Source organism: Oncorhynchus tshawytscha, linkage group LG27, assembly GCF_018296145.1.
Source record: "Oncorhynchus tshawytscha isolate Ot180627B linkage group LG27, Otsh_v2.0, whole genome shotgun sequence".
Taxonomy (NCBI): domain Eukaryota; kingdom Metazoa; phylum Chordata; class Actinopteri; order Salmoniformes; family Salmonidae; genus Oncorhynchus; species Oncorhynchus tshawytscha.
In genome coordinates this window covers 18,985,342-19,001,469 of record NC_056455.1, presented here as the reverse complement: position 1 = coordinate 19,001,469, position 16,128 = coordinate 18,985,342, and the positions used below count along the sequence as shown (strand labels likewise).

General features: G+C 44.9%; 1 protein-coding gene across 1 annotated transcript; it reads left to right on the top strand.

Annotated features, from left to right (window-relative positions):
• Window position 1: 1 nt before the first annotated feature.
• On the top strand, window positions 2-7,424 carry LOC112259003 (DEAD (Asp-Glu-Ala-Asp) box helicase 42). Its single transcript, XM_024433700.2, has 18 exons — window positions 2-106; window positions 525-761; window positions 899-1,046; window positions 1,198-1,259; window positions 1,755-1,791; window positions 2,407-2,559; window positions 2,682-2,786; window positions 2,944-3,063; window positions 3,167-3,343; window positions 3,436-3,564; window positions 3,683-3,782; window positions 3,899-3,946; window positions 4,040-4,137; window positions 4,291-4,567; window positions 4,723-4,949; window positions 5,052-5,162; window positions 5,285-5,383; window positions 5,492-7,424. Exons 2-18 carry the CDS (start codon window positions 532-534, stop codon window positions 6,158-6,160), a joined length of 2,790 nt encoding a protein of 929 aa, XP_024289468.2. The 5' UTR covers window positions 2-106; window positions 525-531; the 3' UTR covers window positions 6,161-7,424.
• Window positions 7,425-16,128: the final 8,704 nt, after the last annotated feature.

Below are 16,128 nucleotides of genomic sequence, written 5' to 3'. Positions count from 1 at the left end.
ACCGTCGCGCGTAATCTACGTCTACACACGGTAATGACGCAAAACACTTTCGAGTCGCTGTGAGATTTGGCAGTGGTAAACAGATCTTTCTTGGTGGTGAAAACAGGTAAATAAACAGTACATGAATCCATGAGGTTAGTTTATAGTGTATAAAGTACACTAGATTTAACTGCTTTTGCAAATATCCTTTGACAAGCCATATTTGCTCAGTCAATCATTTATCACACACCCACTTCTTCGTCGTGCTGCTGCGGCCCTAGAGAAGAGTAGCATGCTAACGTTAGCTAGTTTAATTTAGCCAATTAATGAGATCCAAACATTAGCTAGACACAGATTAATGCAATATTTTATGTTCAATTTGCCAGAAGCCACAGATAATCTTTGACATCCCCCAGACAGTGATTTACGAGATGATTAGCATTTAGCAGACGTTTGGCCTGTGATGAATGGACTGGAATGCAACAGCAATGTACAACAGTCAAATACCAAATGTGATGTTTTTTATTTTCCCCTTACTTCTGTAGGACAGCTATGAACTGGAGCAAGGGTGGCCCAAGTGGTAAGCGAGGGTTCGGTTTTGGAGGATTTTCCCTTGGTGGTGGTGGTGGTGGAGGAGGAAAGAAAGAAGAACTTCACGTGCCTCAGAAATCCCACACGTCCTTCGGAGGCACAGGGACAGCTGGAGGTTATGGCAAGAACCAGCAACTCCCTGCCTTCTACAAGATAGGAACAAAAAGAGCAAATTTTGATGAAGAGAATGCGTGAGTATAGACTAAACTTTCCTTTAGGGTTGGGTTTGGTGTGCTTCGTATGCTGTATGATCAACCAGTTATGCAGGATGTATTACATTGATTTCAATGACATTTGACTGGTGACAACTTTCCTAACCCATTTCCAGATATTTTGAAGATGATGAAGAGGAGTCAAGCAGCACAGATTTGCCATATATCCCAGCTGAGAACTCCCCCACACGGCAACAATTCCGGTCTGGAGGGGGCTCAGACAGTGAGGATGATCCTCTGGATGCCTTCATGGCCCAAGTGGAGGTGAGTCAAGGATTCCCCTCTTAGACCTGGATCATGTTGGAATATACACATTTTCTCCATAGTTCGTCTGTTTAAAATCTGGGGTTATTGTCACAGAGCTTTTGGGAAATATTGCAGAGGGGTATATTGTTCACCCTCTTGTCTGCTCTAGGACCAAGCAGCTAAAGACATGAAGAAACTGGAGGAAAAAGAGAAGGAAAAGAAGGTTGAAAAGTAAGATCCCTTCAATTTCTACCCTTTAAGCTTAGGTCCTTCAAAATTACTTTGTCAATAATATAAGCAAAACTATTATTAGCAAAGGCCCTATTCAAGGCCACCAGGCAAGCAGGTGTAGTACATTCTTCCCATGCACCTGTGTATTGATTTGCACATATTTCCATGGTAATTAGTCAAGTGTCAAAATTATTAATCTATTCTCATCCCAAAACTCTAGCATGTTATTAAGATACTGTAGATATAAAGTTCCCAATTCAACTGCAATCATTCACTGCTGTGGAGCAGAGATATGTCTCATTTGAAATAATCTGTCTTGCCATTCAATTACCTTAAATTTCCCCAGTTGGTCCATACTGTAGGTAACTAATCAAGCCTGCCTTGCATGGCGACTTTGTAGGGAGGGGATAAGCGTGACATTAGACAGGTTGTGGGGAATCATGGGTGAACAAACGAGTCGCAGGGAAGTTTTTTTTTCTCCGCTTGTTTTTACAGGGGTATACGTGATGACATTGAAGAGGAAGATGAACAAGTAAGTGATCCATCCAATGTTCCTAATTTACTACTGGTCAGAGAGCCTCCAGACCCCAACCTCCCCTCCCGACCCATCTATGGCCAAGTCTCACCACCTATCACATCTCTCGCTCTTTTTTTCTCTCTTTTACTCTATCGCTCTCTCACACTATGCTAACAAACCCAATTGCAGGTTGAATCCTTCGCCCTATCCTTCTTGGATATCTACATGCATACTTGTGGTGTCAATTATACATCTTTTTTTTATATACCCATGCCTAAACTAAGCATGTTGATTAATAGTTTATCATTTCTTTTTCAAATATGCCATACTGTAATGAATGTTTACTATTAACTGTTGCTGTTCTTACTACTTTGTGAAGGGGGGTTATAAAATCTGACACTGATCAATTTCAGCCCAAATAACGCAAAGACTGGTTTAAACTGAGTGTTAAAACATCAAATGGCTTAGACGCCGACATTGATATGGGTGATCATCAGAGCATTTTGCCGTTGACTGTATTTGAATGTATATCCCCCGGTTATGAGAGTGGTAAGAGTGCCTGCATGAATGTGTGCTACATTAGGCGTTTAAGCTGACCCTGGTTGACTCATGCGGCTGTGCTCTGTGCAGGAAGCCTACTTCCGCTACATGGCAGAGAATCCCACAGCTGGGCTGACCGCAGAGGACGAGGATGAGAACATAGACTACGACAGTGATGGGAATCCCATTGCCCCCACCACTAAGAAGATCATCATGCCCCTGCCCCCGATGGACCACTCTGAGGTAACAGCTGCATACTGCACCTATCTGAGCCAAGAGGCAGGAAGTTATGTTATCTTGTCAATTGGAGTTTTTTAAATTTATTTTAGTGTCTGAGGTCATACATTTATGTCATCCCCTTATAGATTGTCTACCCACCTTTTGAGAGGAACTTCTACAACGAGCATGAGGAGCTTCTCAGCCTGACAGGCACCGAGGTGTTTGAGCTGAGACACAAACTCAACCTGCGGGTAAGTGTCCGGAGAAGGGCACGCACACATTCAACCACATCTAAACCCAACCACACAATCCTAGCCAACATACCACTTACAGACAACTGTTGTATGATCCCATCGTCTCTTTAATCAAAAGCCTTGTCTATTTATTTTGCTTCATTGACTTTGGTAGGTGTCTGGTGCCGCCCCTCCTAAACTCTCCACCAGCTTCGCCCACTTTGGGTTTGACGAGCAGCTGATGCACATAATCCGCAAGTCGGAGTACACTCAGCCAACACCTATTCAGTGCCAGGTACCTAAGCAGCTTGTTTCCTAGGTCTTTCTTTTTGGTACTTTCATATTGCTTTAGTAGCAAATTGGCCTCACCTGTATTTTCTTCCCCATCTGTCCTGTAGGGAGTTCCCATTGCCCTGAGTGGGCGTGACATGATTGGCATTGCAAAAACTGGTAGTGGCAAGACTGCAGCCTTCATCTGGCCCATGCTAGTTCACATCATGGACCAGAAGGAACTGGAGACTGGAGAGGGGCCCATCGCAGTCATCGTGTGCCCCACCAGGGAGCTCTGTCAGCAGGTAAGACAGCCAGGGAGAGATGGGTCAGGAAGAAAACAATTCCATGACAAAAAGTTGATTGGGCCCCTGAAAATGATGGTTGTGGTTCCTAGATCCACGCGGAGTGTAAGCGTTTTGGGAAAGCCTACTCCCTGCGCTCGGTGGCGGTGTATGGAGGAGGCAGCATGTGGGAGCAGGCCAAGGCTCTTCAGGAGGGGGCAGAGATAGTTGTGTGCACCCCGGTAAGAGCTCCAGTTGACAATCACTGTGGTAGACTGTGTTTAGTCTTTATGTATTGGAGGAAAATAATCCCCTGAGGTCATTTCACTTCTTGGGTTGTGCATGTTGTTCTTCACACAGGGTCGTCTGATTGACCATGTGAAAAAGAAGGCCACCTCTCTGCAGAGAGTGACATACCTGGTGTTTGATGAGGCAGATAGAATGTTTGATATGGGCTTTGGTAAGTTGGCTTTCCCTTCTTTCTTTTGTTCCCAATGACCACTAGGCCCAGAAGATTGTTCACTGAAGTTGGTTTGACACCTATTTATATCATATACTTTTGCTAACTTTTTTCAGAGTATCAAGTGAGATCCATTGCCAGCCATGTCCGACCTGATCGACAGAGTAAGTGTGTGTGTGTGTGCATGTACACTTGTTAGAGGCTTTAGACAAGACTTCCCCATCCTATGAACCTTAACGTTACTCCTGTCCTCACAGCTCTTCTGTTCAGCGCCACCTTCCGTAAGAAGATTGAGAGGCTGGCTAGAGATATCCTGGTGGACCCCATCCGCGTGGTGCAGGGAGACATCGGGGAGGTCAGACCCGTGGCTCTTCTAACACCCTCTGATTGCCACTTCTATCATTTATTTAAAGTTCTACATTGCCAGAACAGTCAACCAGCTGGCGGCAGAACATTTTCTGGAGTTTAGTCATCTAATGCTCTTCAATCCTCCATCCTTCCTCCCCAGGCCAATGAGGATGTGACCCAGGTAGTGGAGATCATGCCCAGTGGGGTGGAGAAGTGGGGCTGGCTGACCCGCCGCCTGGTGGAGTTTACCTCCTCTGGCTCTGTACTTATCTTCGTCACCAAGAAGGCCAACTGTGAAGAGCTGGCCACCAACCTGACCCAGGAGGGTCACAGCCTGGGCCTGCTGCACGGAGACATGGACCAGAGTGAGAGGAACAAGGTCATCGCTGACTTCAAGAAGAAGAGTTTGCCCGTGCTGGTGGCCACCGACGTGGCAGGTGGGGAATGAATGTGGCACAACACTCCAATCATCAGAGATCTGTGTATGATTGCACAGACACTAACAATGATTTGATTGTTTTTGCCTGAATTCCAGTGCTCCTACATACTTGTCATTCTATCATTCACTCCTTCTTTGCCATTTCCTCCCTAGCCCGTGGTCTGGATATCCCTTCAATACGCACAGTAGTGAACTATGACGTGGCTCGGGACATCGACACACACACACACCGAATTGGCCGAACAGGTCGTGCTGGAGAAAAGGGTGTTGCCTACACCCTTCTCACCAGTAAAGACACATCATTTGCAGGAGACCTTGTGCGTAACCTGGAGGGAGCCAATCAAAGCGTCTCTAAGGAGCTGATGGACTTGGCAATGCAGGTAAGCCATTCTACATGTCCCTGACTGATCATTGAGGACGGTTATTGAAAGGTTCATTTTATATGATGTCTCAACTGACCTCCTTTGATGTATTCCTCTCAGAATCCCTGGTTCAGGAAATCACGCTTCAAGGGCGGCAAAGGGAAGAAGCTAAACATTGGAGGAGGTGGTCTGGGCTACAGAGAGAGGCCAGGATTGGGAGCTGGAAGTTCTGTGAGTTGGCCATGTCTATTTGTAACATCTGTTGTGTTATTTGTAGTGTTTTATCTTGTTGGTAGATCAGTGGCATAATAGTGTAACTCTTGGTAATTGTTGACATTTTGTTGTTTCTCCAGGAGCGTAGTGGTGGTGCTGCCATGGGTAACTATGAGGGCTACAGCAAGCCTACCGGAGCCATGGGAGACCGCATGTCAGCAATGAAGTCAGCCTTCCAGGTAATTAAACTGTCACTCACTATCTATTCTGTCAGCTTTAAATTATCCCCTTTTCTCATTATTTATGTATGTCTAGAAGTCCCTCTTTAATCGTTGTCTATTTTTCAGTCTCAGTATAAGAACCACTTTGTGGCGGCGTCCGGCATGGTTCCTAAACTCACCACTAAGTCCAGTAGCTCTTCAGGCTGGACCAGCGCTGGAAGTCTGAGCTCCGTCCCCACCGGGGCCCCTGAGGGCCCAGACCGGCCACGTGGGCCCCCCTCCTTAGCCATGGCCCCCCCAGCAGCCCTCGGCATGGGCACCAAGATGGCAGGCTTCACCAGCGCTGGCTCCCTGAGCTCTGTGTCAGACAGCCAGGCCACTGCTCCTCAGGGGAATGCCGCCCCACCCTCACCCAGGGAAGGGCCCCGTGACAGACATGGTGATGACAGGAGTCGCCATGGAGATGGCCACTACCGTGACAGGAGAGACCGGGGTGAGCGGCACAGTGGCGTGGGAGAGCGGGACCGCTATGGGGAGCGGGACCGCCACGCAGACCGCGACAGGTACGGGGACAAGGATCGCCATGGCAGCAGCGGGCGCCATGGCGATAGTCGTAATGGAGACGGAAGTAGAAGGGACAGAGAGCGAGACGATTGTAGAGGTGACAGGGAGAGTGGAGACAGGGCAGGGAGTGAAGGAAGGGGGGACAGAGCTGAGGGGAAAGGAGACCGAGAGGAAGACAGCTTTGCAGTCCCAGATCCACCAAAACGCAAGAAGAGTAGGTGGGACAACTAAAGCACAAAACACATCACCTGTAAAGCAACCAACCAACTGTTCTTAGATAAGCATGCCTAGTCTGTAGATGCACAGCTGGTCATTTCAGCTGAAACATGCACAGAATTTCAAGGGTTAATGTGTGAACCGACCCTACTGCGTGGTCTGAATACAAGGGGAAAGATATGCTATCCTGCATTGGTTGGGGATTCAGAAACATGGCTCCTGATTGTCAGCTTGTCTGAAGAAGTGTTGAGATTTTGGATAGAGTTCCATTCTACTGTGCACGGAGAAAGAAATCTACTGTAAATATACCATCCAGATAGTTTTAACCTCACCATAAGTGAGATGATCAATCTTTCTGGTCAATAGAAGGGAGCAGTGGAGCTGTTATGCAGTCTTGACGCCACAGAAAACACCTGTGATTGAGATGTCTGTTGTATTCTTACGTCCACCCCCTGTTGTTCTAGTTTAACTCTTAGCCCTGAGTAACCCAATAGCCCTATTGGACTAAATGTGAGTGTATATTATCAACCCACGTTAATGACAGATCTCCTTTTTTATTATAAGTGTACTACTTCCTGTGAATCCATCTGTGTTTGTGAACTTTGCAGCTTGTATTCACTTCTTAGTAAAGTGCCTCTGTGTCACTTAGGTGTTTTTTATGCTTTTGAAAGTGGAGTGTATGTAAAAATGTTATTGTTAATTTTTGTGTGAGGCTACGCTTGAGTTCATTCACAGGAGGATGCCAAGTATTTTTGATTAAAAGAAAATGGCTTTGGCAGTTTATTTTGTTTGTCTATAGTTTCCTTTTCTGTTTGTAATTTGTCAATGGCAGTTTTATAAGTGTGCATTCTAAACTTAGCTGCAGCTGACACAGCAGTTCTGAACTGTAATAAATATAAATTCACTTGGTCCCACATTTGTCACCACTCACTACATTTTGACACCAGATATTGTAGAAGTGGTTATATGCTTGTGAAAAACGACTCAAGCGCCATTACATTCTGTTTCAAAAGCTTCCATTTTGGAAGCGGCTTCTGTCTTGAAAATGACTAGTCTTAGGCACGGTAATACCCGTGAGATTCTCTGTTATATCTGTAATTTGCACACAAGCTGTGACATTGTGAGGATATAATTGGCAATTCCTTTTTGTATTTAACCCTTGATGCATTTTTACTCCTCGGTGTACATGTAACTTCCATAGACAATAGGGTTAAGACTGAGTAGATACATGTGAAAAAACAGTGGTCTAATTTTTGTTAATAAAATCATGGGGTTTTTAGTCGTGTCTTTTTGGGTGGTTTGTTGGGTACCTTTTGAGAAGGTATCCAGAGCCAGCCACAACTCTGGGTGTGTCTCTTTCCTCACACATATGGAGAATCTCAATTGCAATCTCCTTGTATCTGCTCTCCTTGCCACCTCCTCAAAACCCATTGGAAGAGAAATCCAGAGGTCCCTCCCCTCTGATCTTCTCTTCCAATGGGTTTTGAGGAAGAGGGAGGGTGTGAGGAGTACGCAATTGAGAAAAGGCCATGTTCTTCTGATTGACCATGTGAGAACTAATGCCACCACCCGGAAGAGAGTGGTATTCCTGGTGTTTTGCTAGCAGATCCGGTTAGCAGATGCCGGTTTAACAGCAGTTGGCATCCAATATGTTGCCTTACCGCCCCAAACTGGACTATAGTATAAATCCATTATACTTTGTGATAGAAAATACTGAATAAAAACACCCTTCAACTAACCCTACACTCATTAAAAACCCACTAGTCCATTCCACTACGTTGACCCTATCTGCTCCTACACCATGCCAATGGCCTGGGAGGACGGGACACCACCACTCAACACACACTGTAACTCTTATGAAGTCAAATCTCATACAACCAAATCCTTCTCTGCAGTTGCCACCAGAACATCTATTTTTTGTTTCTGAAGTATATAGCACTCGTTGGTCTATCCCTCTTTGCTGGCACAAATCTACGACTCACAGGGATCCTGCCAGGATCCCTCGCCCTTGACCCATCCTCCTCTACTTTCTTCACAGCCTCAGCATATGACACCTTCTACACTACTCTGACTATGGCCACCTCAACCGGCCTCTCTCGCACCGGACACCTCAGATCCCTAACAACATGGGCACCCCTACAGTTGCACACACAACTTTTTCCACAGAATCTACACAATCCTCTGTCCCATGCCCTCCTGCACACTTCCCACATCTTGGAAACTACCTCCTACACACTGGTGTGACATGACAATAAATGTGGCACCTGAAACACTGCAGTGGATTCGGCACGAAAGCTCTAACAGGATAACAGATATATCGTAACATGACTTTGGTAGGTAAAGACTGATTCAAATGGACAGACTGTGACACCTCTGTTTTTGCCTCCCCAAAACCCATTAGAAGAGGTCAGAGAGGAGGGACCCTTTGCTTTCTCATCCAATGGGTTTTGAGGAGAGAGGACTCATGGACTATGCAATTGAGGTTCTCCTTATGTGCCCATCTACACTTGTTAAAGGTACAGGGTGCATTTACACAGGCAGCTCCATTCAGAATTTTTTCTCTCACTAATTGGTCTACTGTCCAATCAGATCAGCAATGAAAAAGATCTGATGTGAAAATATTTGATTGGTGATTGGTTAATTAAAAGACCAATTAATGCAAAAAATATCATAATTGGGCTGCCTGTCTAAACGCAGCCTTAGTGTACAAAACCCCTCCTACCTGGAGGGGAGTCTGCTACTTATTGGTCGCCACACACCTCAGTCAATGTAATCAACCAAATCACGTCCACCTGAAAGAGGCGGGACTACCTCTTTCAAACCAAACTAGCATGGAACACTTACCAATAAATGAAGCCATAAAGACCAAGCTTGTTTTACTACCATCTCCATGTTTTCTTGAAGACCTACCCATTGTGTTAACTCCCACCCAGCTGAATCAGACTTTAAGCTATTTTCATGGTGCCAAAACCTGGGATGGTAACACACTGGGGGGAGTGTAGTAGAATACCAAGCAGCCACCCCGGCCTACCAAGTGGCCAATAAAGCATCCTACCAGGAGGCCTACCAAGCGCCGTACCATATGGTCTACTAAATGCCCTGCCAATAGGCTACCCACAGGCTACTTGCTACCCCCGCCGCAGACTACCAGCTACACCCCGCCAAGGCGCTCTCCTTCCAGTGGTCAGTGTACCAAACCCCCCCAGAGCACTCCTCCTCCAGCTAGTTGCAGCCTACAGTACATTCAGAAAGTATTCATATCCCTTGACCTATTCCACATTTTGTTATTCAAAACCGGTGAGGATTTCTTTTCTTTTTCTACCATCTTCCATCTGTCTAAAACGTTGCACATATACTGCTGCCATCTAATGTCCAAAATCTAAATTGTGCCTGGGCTGGAATAATACATTATGGCCTTTCTCTTGCATTTCAAAAATGATGGTAAAAGAGAAATTAAAATGCATGTTTTTTTCTTATCTTTTACCAGACCTAATATGTTTTTCTCCTACATTAATTTAACATTTCCACGAACTTCAGTGTTTCCTTTCAAATGGTATCAAGAACATGCATATCCTTGCTTCAGATCCTGAGCTACATGCAGCTAGATTTGGGTATGTCATTTTAGGTGAAAACTGGGGGGATAAGGGTCTGATCCTCACGATTATAAGCATACCCATAAGATGATGCAGCCACCACTATGCTTGAATATATGGAATGGTACTTGGTAAAGTATTGGATTTTTCTCAAACATAACACTTTGTATTCATGACAAAGTTAATTAGTTAGCCACTTTTTTTGCTGTATTACTTTAGTGCCTTGTTGCAAACAGGATGCATGTTTTGGAATATTGTTTTATTCTCTACAGGCTTCCGTCACTGTCAATTAATGTTAGTATTGTGGAGAAACTACAATGTTGATCCATCTATAGTTTCTTCTATTACACCCATTATACTCTAACTGTTTTATAGTCACCGTTGGCCTCATGGTGAAATCTGAGCTGTTTCCTTCCTCCCAGGCAACTGATTGGGAAGGACACCTGTATCTTTGCAGTGACTGCTGTGTATTGATACCGTCCAAAGTATACAGGCTCAATGGACAACATGTCTGAGTATGCGGGCCGTGGAAGAACAAATATTTTAAGCTTCCGGGAATTGTGTACAGATCCTTGTGACATGGGGCCGTGTATTATCATGCTGAAACATGAGGTGATGGCGGTGGATGAATGGCTCAACAATGGGCCTCAGGATTGTCATTCAAATTGTCATCAATAAACTGCAATTGTGTTAATTATGCCTGCCCAAACCACAACCGCACCGCCGCCATGGAGTACTCTGTTCACAACGTTGACATCAGCAAACTGCTCACCCACATGTCTGCGGTTGTAAAGCTGGTTGGCCGTATTGCCAATTTCTCTCAAACGAGAAGAGAAAGAATTAGAGGGAGCATACTTAAAGTCACACAGGACACCGGATGAGACAGGAGAAATACTTCAGATATAACAGACTGACCTTAGCCCCCCCGACACAAACTATTGCAGCATAAATACTGGAGGTTGAGACAGTAGGGGTCAGGAGACACCTTGGCCTTGTCCGGGGGTATCGTCGGATAGGATATAACCCCACCCACTTTGCCAAAGCACAGCCCCCACACCATTTGAGGGATGTCTTCAACCACCAACTTACCATCCTGAGACCAGGCTGAGTATAGCCCACAAAGATCTTCCCCACGGCACGAACCAGAGGGGGGCGCCAACCCAGACAGAGTGATCACGTCAATGACTCAACCCACTCAAGTGATGCATGGAAGAGCACCAGTAACGAGCACCAGTGACGCACCAGTGACGCAGCTGACGTAAAAGGGTTTTAGGCAGAGAATCCCAGTGGAGAGATGGGAACCGGCCAGGCAGAGACGGCAAGGCCGGTTTGTGCTCCAGTGCTTTTCCGTTCACCTTCACACCCCTGGGCCAGACTACACACAATCATAGGACCTACTGAAGGGATGAGTCTTCAATAAAGACTTAAAGGTCGAGACAGAGTCTGCATCTCTGACAAGGATAGGCAGACCATTCCATAAAATTGGAGCTCTATAGGAGAAAGCCATACCTCCAGCTGTTTGCTCAGAAATTCTAGGGACAGTAAGGAGGCCTGCGTCTTGTGAATGTAGCGTACGTGTAGGTATGTACAGCAGGACCAAATCGTAAAGGTAGGTAGGAGCAAGCCCATGTAATGCTTTGTAGGTTCAGTAAAACCTTGAAATCAGCCCTAGCCTTAACAGGAAGCCTGTGTAGAGAGGCTAGCACTGGTGTAATATGATCACATTTTTTGGTTCTAGTCAAGATTCTAGCAGCCGTGTTTAGCACTAACTGAAGTTTATTTAGTGCTTTATCCGGGTAGCCGGAAAGTAGAGGATTGCAGTAGTCTAATCTAGAAGTGACAAAAGCATGGATAAATTTTTGTGCATCATTTTTGGACAGAACGTTTCTGATTTTTACAATGTATCGAAGATGGAAAAAATCTGTCCTTGAAATATTCTTGATATGTTCGTCAAAAGAGAGATCAGGGTCCTGAGTAACGCCGAGGTCCTTCATTTTTATTTGAGATGGCTGTACAACCATCAAGATTAATTGTCAGCTCCAACAGAAGATCTTTGTTTCTTGGGACCGAGAACTAGCATCTGTTTCGTCCGAGTTTAAAAGTGAAAAATTTGTCGTCGTCCACTTCCTTATGTCTGAAACGCAGGCTTCCAGGGTGGGTCATTTTTGGGCAGTTTATTTGTCAGGAGACAAACCATCCACAGAGACAAACTGATATCTTTCCGCCAGATAAGATCTAACCCAGGTCATTACTTGTCCGTGTAGACCAATTTGGGTTTCCAATTTCTCCAAAAAATGTGGTCATCGATGTTATCAAAAGCAGCACTAAGGTCTAGGAGCATGAGGACAGATGCAGAGCCTTGGTCTGAATCCATTAAAAGGTAATTTACCACCTTCACGAGTGCAGTCTCAGTGCTATGGTGTGGTCTAAAACCAGACTGAAGCATTTCATATACATTGTTTGTCTTCAGGAAGGCAGTGAGTTGCTGCGCAACAGCTTTTTCTAACATTTTTGAGAGGAATGGGAGATTCGATATAGGTTGATATTTTTTTATATTTTGTGGGTCAAGGTTTTGCTTTTTCAAGAGAGGCTTTATTATGGCCACTTTTAGTGACTTTGGTACATATCCGGTGGATAGGGAGCCGTTTATTATATTCAGCAAAGGAAGCAGCTCTTTCAGTAGTTTAGTTGGAATAGGGTCCAGTATGCAGCTTGACGGTTTAGAGGCCAAGACTATTTTCATCAGAGTCAAGTGTCAAGAGATATAGTATTAAAAAACTTGAGTGTCTCTCTTGATCATAGGTCCTGGCAGTGTTGTGCAGACTCAGGACAACTGAGCTTTGGAGAAATACGTAGACTTAAAGAGGAGTCTAATGATCATGATCTTTTTGGCAAAAGTGTGCTCTTCAAGGATGAATCACGGTTTCAACTGTACCGAGCAGATGCTAGACAGTGTGTTTGGCGTTTTGTGTGGGCGAGCGGTTTGCTGATGTCAACGTTGTGAACAGAGTGCCCCATAGTGGTGGTGTGGTTATGGTATGGGCAGGCATAAACTATGGACAATCTATGGATTTCCAGTTATGTGAACTCTTTGAAATTGTTGCATGTTGTGTTAATTTTTGTTCAGTGTATATCAAAAATGTACTTTATTTTTTAAAATTAATATTACTAACCGATTAAACTAATTTTGGCCAAGGGATCCATGGAATAAATTGAGGGTGTAATACTAATTAATTTACAATGTATGTTCTTAACCCTGGGCAACATGGGCCTGGGAGGCTCACAGGAATATTGGTATCCTCAGTTCTCCACCAATTATACATTTTTCAACTCAATACTTGTATTCCCTCTCCCATTTTTTTTTACATGAATTCACTGTAATTTTAGCATTAAAACTGCTAAGTTTTCTCTCTTGCAGGATATTAGCTTTAAAACTGCAACAACAACTAAATCTCTTTGCCAAATGACAATCTGTAGAATTTCCTGAAATTCTATCTTAAACTGCTAAATGTTCTCTCCGATGCCAAGAGATGGGCCTTTCAAATATTCCTTCCATGGGCCTGAGACTTGCGTTGTCTGGCCATTCACTGCCCGAAGTCAAAGTAAAATTCCTTGTATTTTATTATTTTAGTGATGTTGTGCAGGCAGCGATCGATTGAAGAGCAGGCATTTAGTTTTACTTGTATTTCAAGAGCAATTGGAGGCCACGGAAGGAGAGTAGTATGGCATTGAAACTCGCCTGGAGGGTTATTAACACAGTGTCCAAAGAAGGGCCAGAAGTATACAGAATGGTGTCGTCTGCGTAGAGGTGGATCAGAGACTCACCAGCAGCAAGAGCGACATCGGTCACAGAATTGAACCCTGTGGCACCCCCATAGAGACTGCCAGAGGCCCGGACAACAGACCCTCCGATTTGACACACTGAACTCTATCAGAGAAGTAGTTGGTGAACCAGGCGAGGCAATCATTTGAGAAACCAAGGCTATCGAGTCTGCCGATGAGGATGTGGTGATTGACAGAGTCGAAAGCCTTGGCCAGGTCAATGAATACGGCTGCACAGTATTGTTTCTTATCAATGGCGGTTAAGATATAATTTAGGACCTTGAGCGTGGCTGAGGTGCACCCATGACCAGCTCTGAAACCAGATTGCATAGCGGAGAAGTTATGGGAGGATTCAAAATGGTCGGTAATCTGTTTGTTGACTTGGCTTTCGAAGACTTTAGAAAGGCAGGGTAGGATAGATGTAGGTCTGTAGCAGTTTGGGTCAAGAGTGTCCCCCCCTTTGAAGAGGGGGATGACCGCAGCTGCTTTCCAATCTTTGGGAATCTCAGACGACACGAGAGAGGTTGAACACGCTAGTAATAGGGGTGGCAACAATTTCGGCAGATAATTTTAGAAAGAAAGGGTCCAGATTGTCTAGCCCGGCTGATTAGTAGTGGTCCAGATTTTGCAGCTCTTTCAGAACATCAGCTGACTGGATTTGGGAGAAGGAGAAATGGGGAAGGCTTGGGCAAGTTGCTGTGGGGGGTGCAGTGCTGTTGACCGGGGTAGGGGTAGCCAGGTGGAAAGCATGGCCAGCTGTAGAAAAATGCTTCTTGAAATTCTCAATTATAGTGGATTTATCGGTGGTGTCAGTGTTTACTATCTTCAGTGCAGTGGGCAGCTGGGAGGAGGTGTTCTTATTCTCTATGAACTTTACAGTGTCCCAGAACATTTTAGAGTTTGTTTTGCAGGAAGCAAATTTCTGCTTGAAAAAGCTAGCCTTGGCTTTTCTAACTGCCTGTGTATATTGGTTTCTAGCTTCCCTGAAAAGTTGCATATCACAGGGGCAGTTCGATGCTAATGCAGAGCGCCATTGGATGTTTTTGTGTTGGTTAAGGGCAGTCAGGTCTGGAGAGAATCCAGGGCTATATCTGTTCCTGGTTCTAAATTTCTTGAATGGGGCATGGTTATTTAAGATGGTGAAAAAAAACAGGCATCCTCTACTGACGGGATGAGATAAATATCCTTCCAGGATACCCCAGCCAGGTCGATTAGAAAGGCCTGCTCGCTGAAGTGTTTCAGGGAGCATTTGATAGTGATGAGTGGAGGTTGTTTGACCGCTGACCCATTACGGATGCAGGCAATGAGGCAGTGATCGCTGAGGTCTTGGTTGAAAACAGCAGAGGTGTATTTAGAGGGCAAGTTGGTTAGGATGTGATCTATGAGGGTGCCCATGTTTACAGCTTTGGGGTGGTACCTGGTAGGTCATTGATCATTTGTGTGAGATTGAGGGCATCAAGCTTAAATTGTAGGATTGTGTTAAACATGTTCCAGTTTAGATTGCCTAGCAGCACGAGCTCTGAAGATAGATGGGGGGCAATCAGTTAACATATGGTGTCCAAAGCACAGCTGGGGGCAGAGGGTGGTCTATAGCAAGCGGCTACGGTGAGAGACTTGTTTTTCGAGAGGTGGATTTTTAAAAGTAGAAGTTCAAATTGTTTGGGTACAGACCTGGATAGTAGGACAGAACTCTGCAGGCTATATTTGCAGTAGATTGCAACACCGCCCCCTTTGGCCGTTCTATCTTGTCTGAAAATGTTGTAGTTAGGGATGAACATTTCTGAATTTTTGGTGGTCTTCCTAAGCCAGGATTCAGACACGGCTAGAATATCCGGGTTGGCAGAGTGTGCTAAAGCAGCGAATAAAACAAACTTAGGGAGGAGGCTTCTAATGTTAACATGCATGAAACCAAGGCTATAACGGTTACAGAAGTCATCAAAAGAGAGTGCCTGGGGAGTAGGAGTGGACCTTGGCACTGCAGGGCCTGGATTCACCTCTACATCACCAGAGGAACAGAGGAGGAGTAGGATAAGGGTACGGCTAAAAGCTATGAGAATTGGTCATCTAGAACGTCTGGAATAGAGAGTAAAAGGAGGTGTTTTTTTTGCTATTTTTTTTTGCTATTGTGTTCAGATTGTGGGGGATCGCTGATGAATTTGCTAATATAAGGGGTCCATGGCCCCATAAAGTTTGAGAACCCCTGATTTCTGTGCATACTTTTGCACTTTACTCGTATGCTTAATCGAATAGCATTGTAGCATCTAAACCCTTTTTGTTCAAGTGGATTTAATTTAGTGCATGTCATTAAGCTTTGCAGAGCTACCCATGGCATTCCCTCCCCCCTCCTTTTATTTTGCAATTAGAAAAGACAACCCCATCCTATGAACCTAAACATCACTCTTGTCCTTTCAGCTCTTTTGTTCAGCTCCGTGAGATTGCGAGGTTGGCCAAAGATATTCTAGTGGACTCATCAGTGTGGTGCAGGGAGACATCAGAGGTAAGAGCCGTGGCTCTTCTGATTGCAAATTCGACCAGATTATGTAATGAGTCATTCACTGCACTGGATGG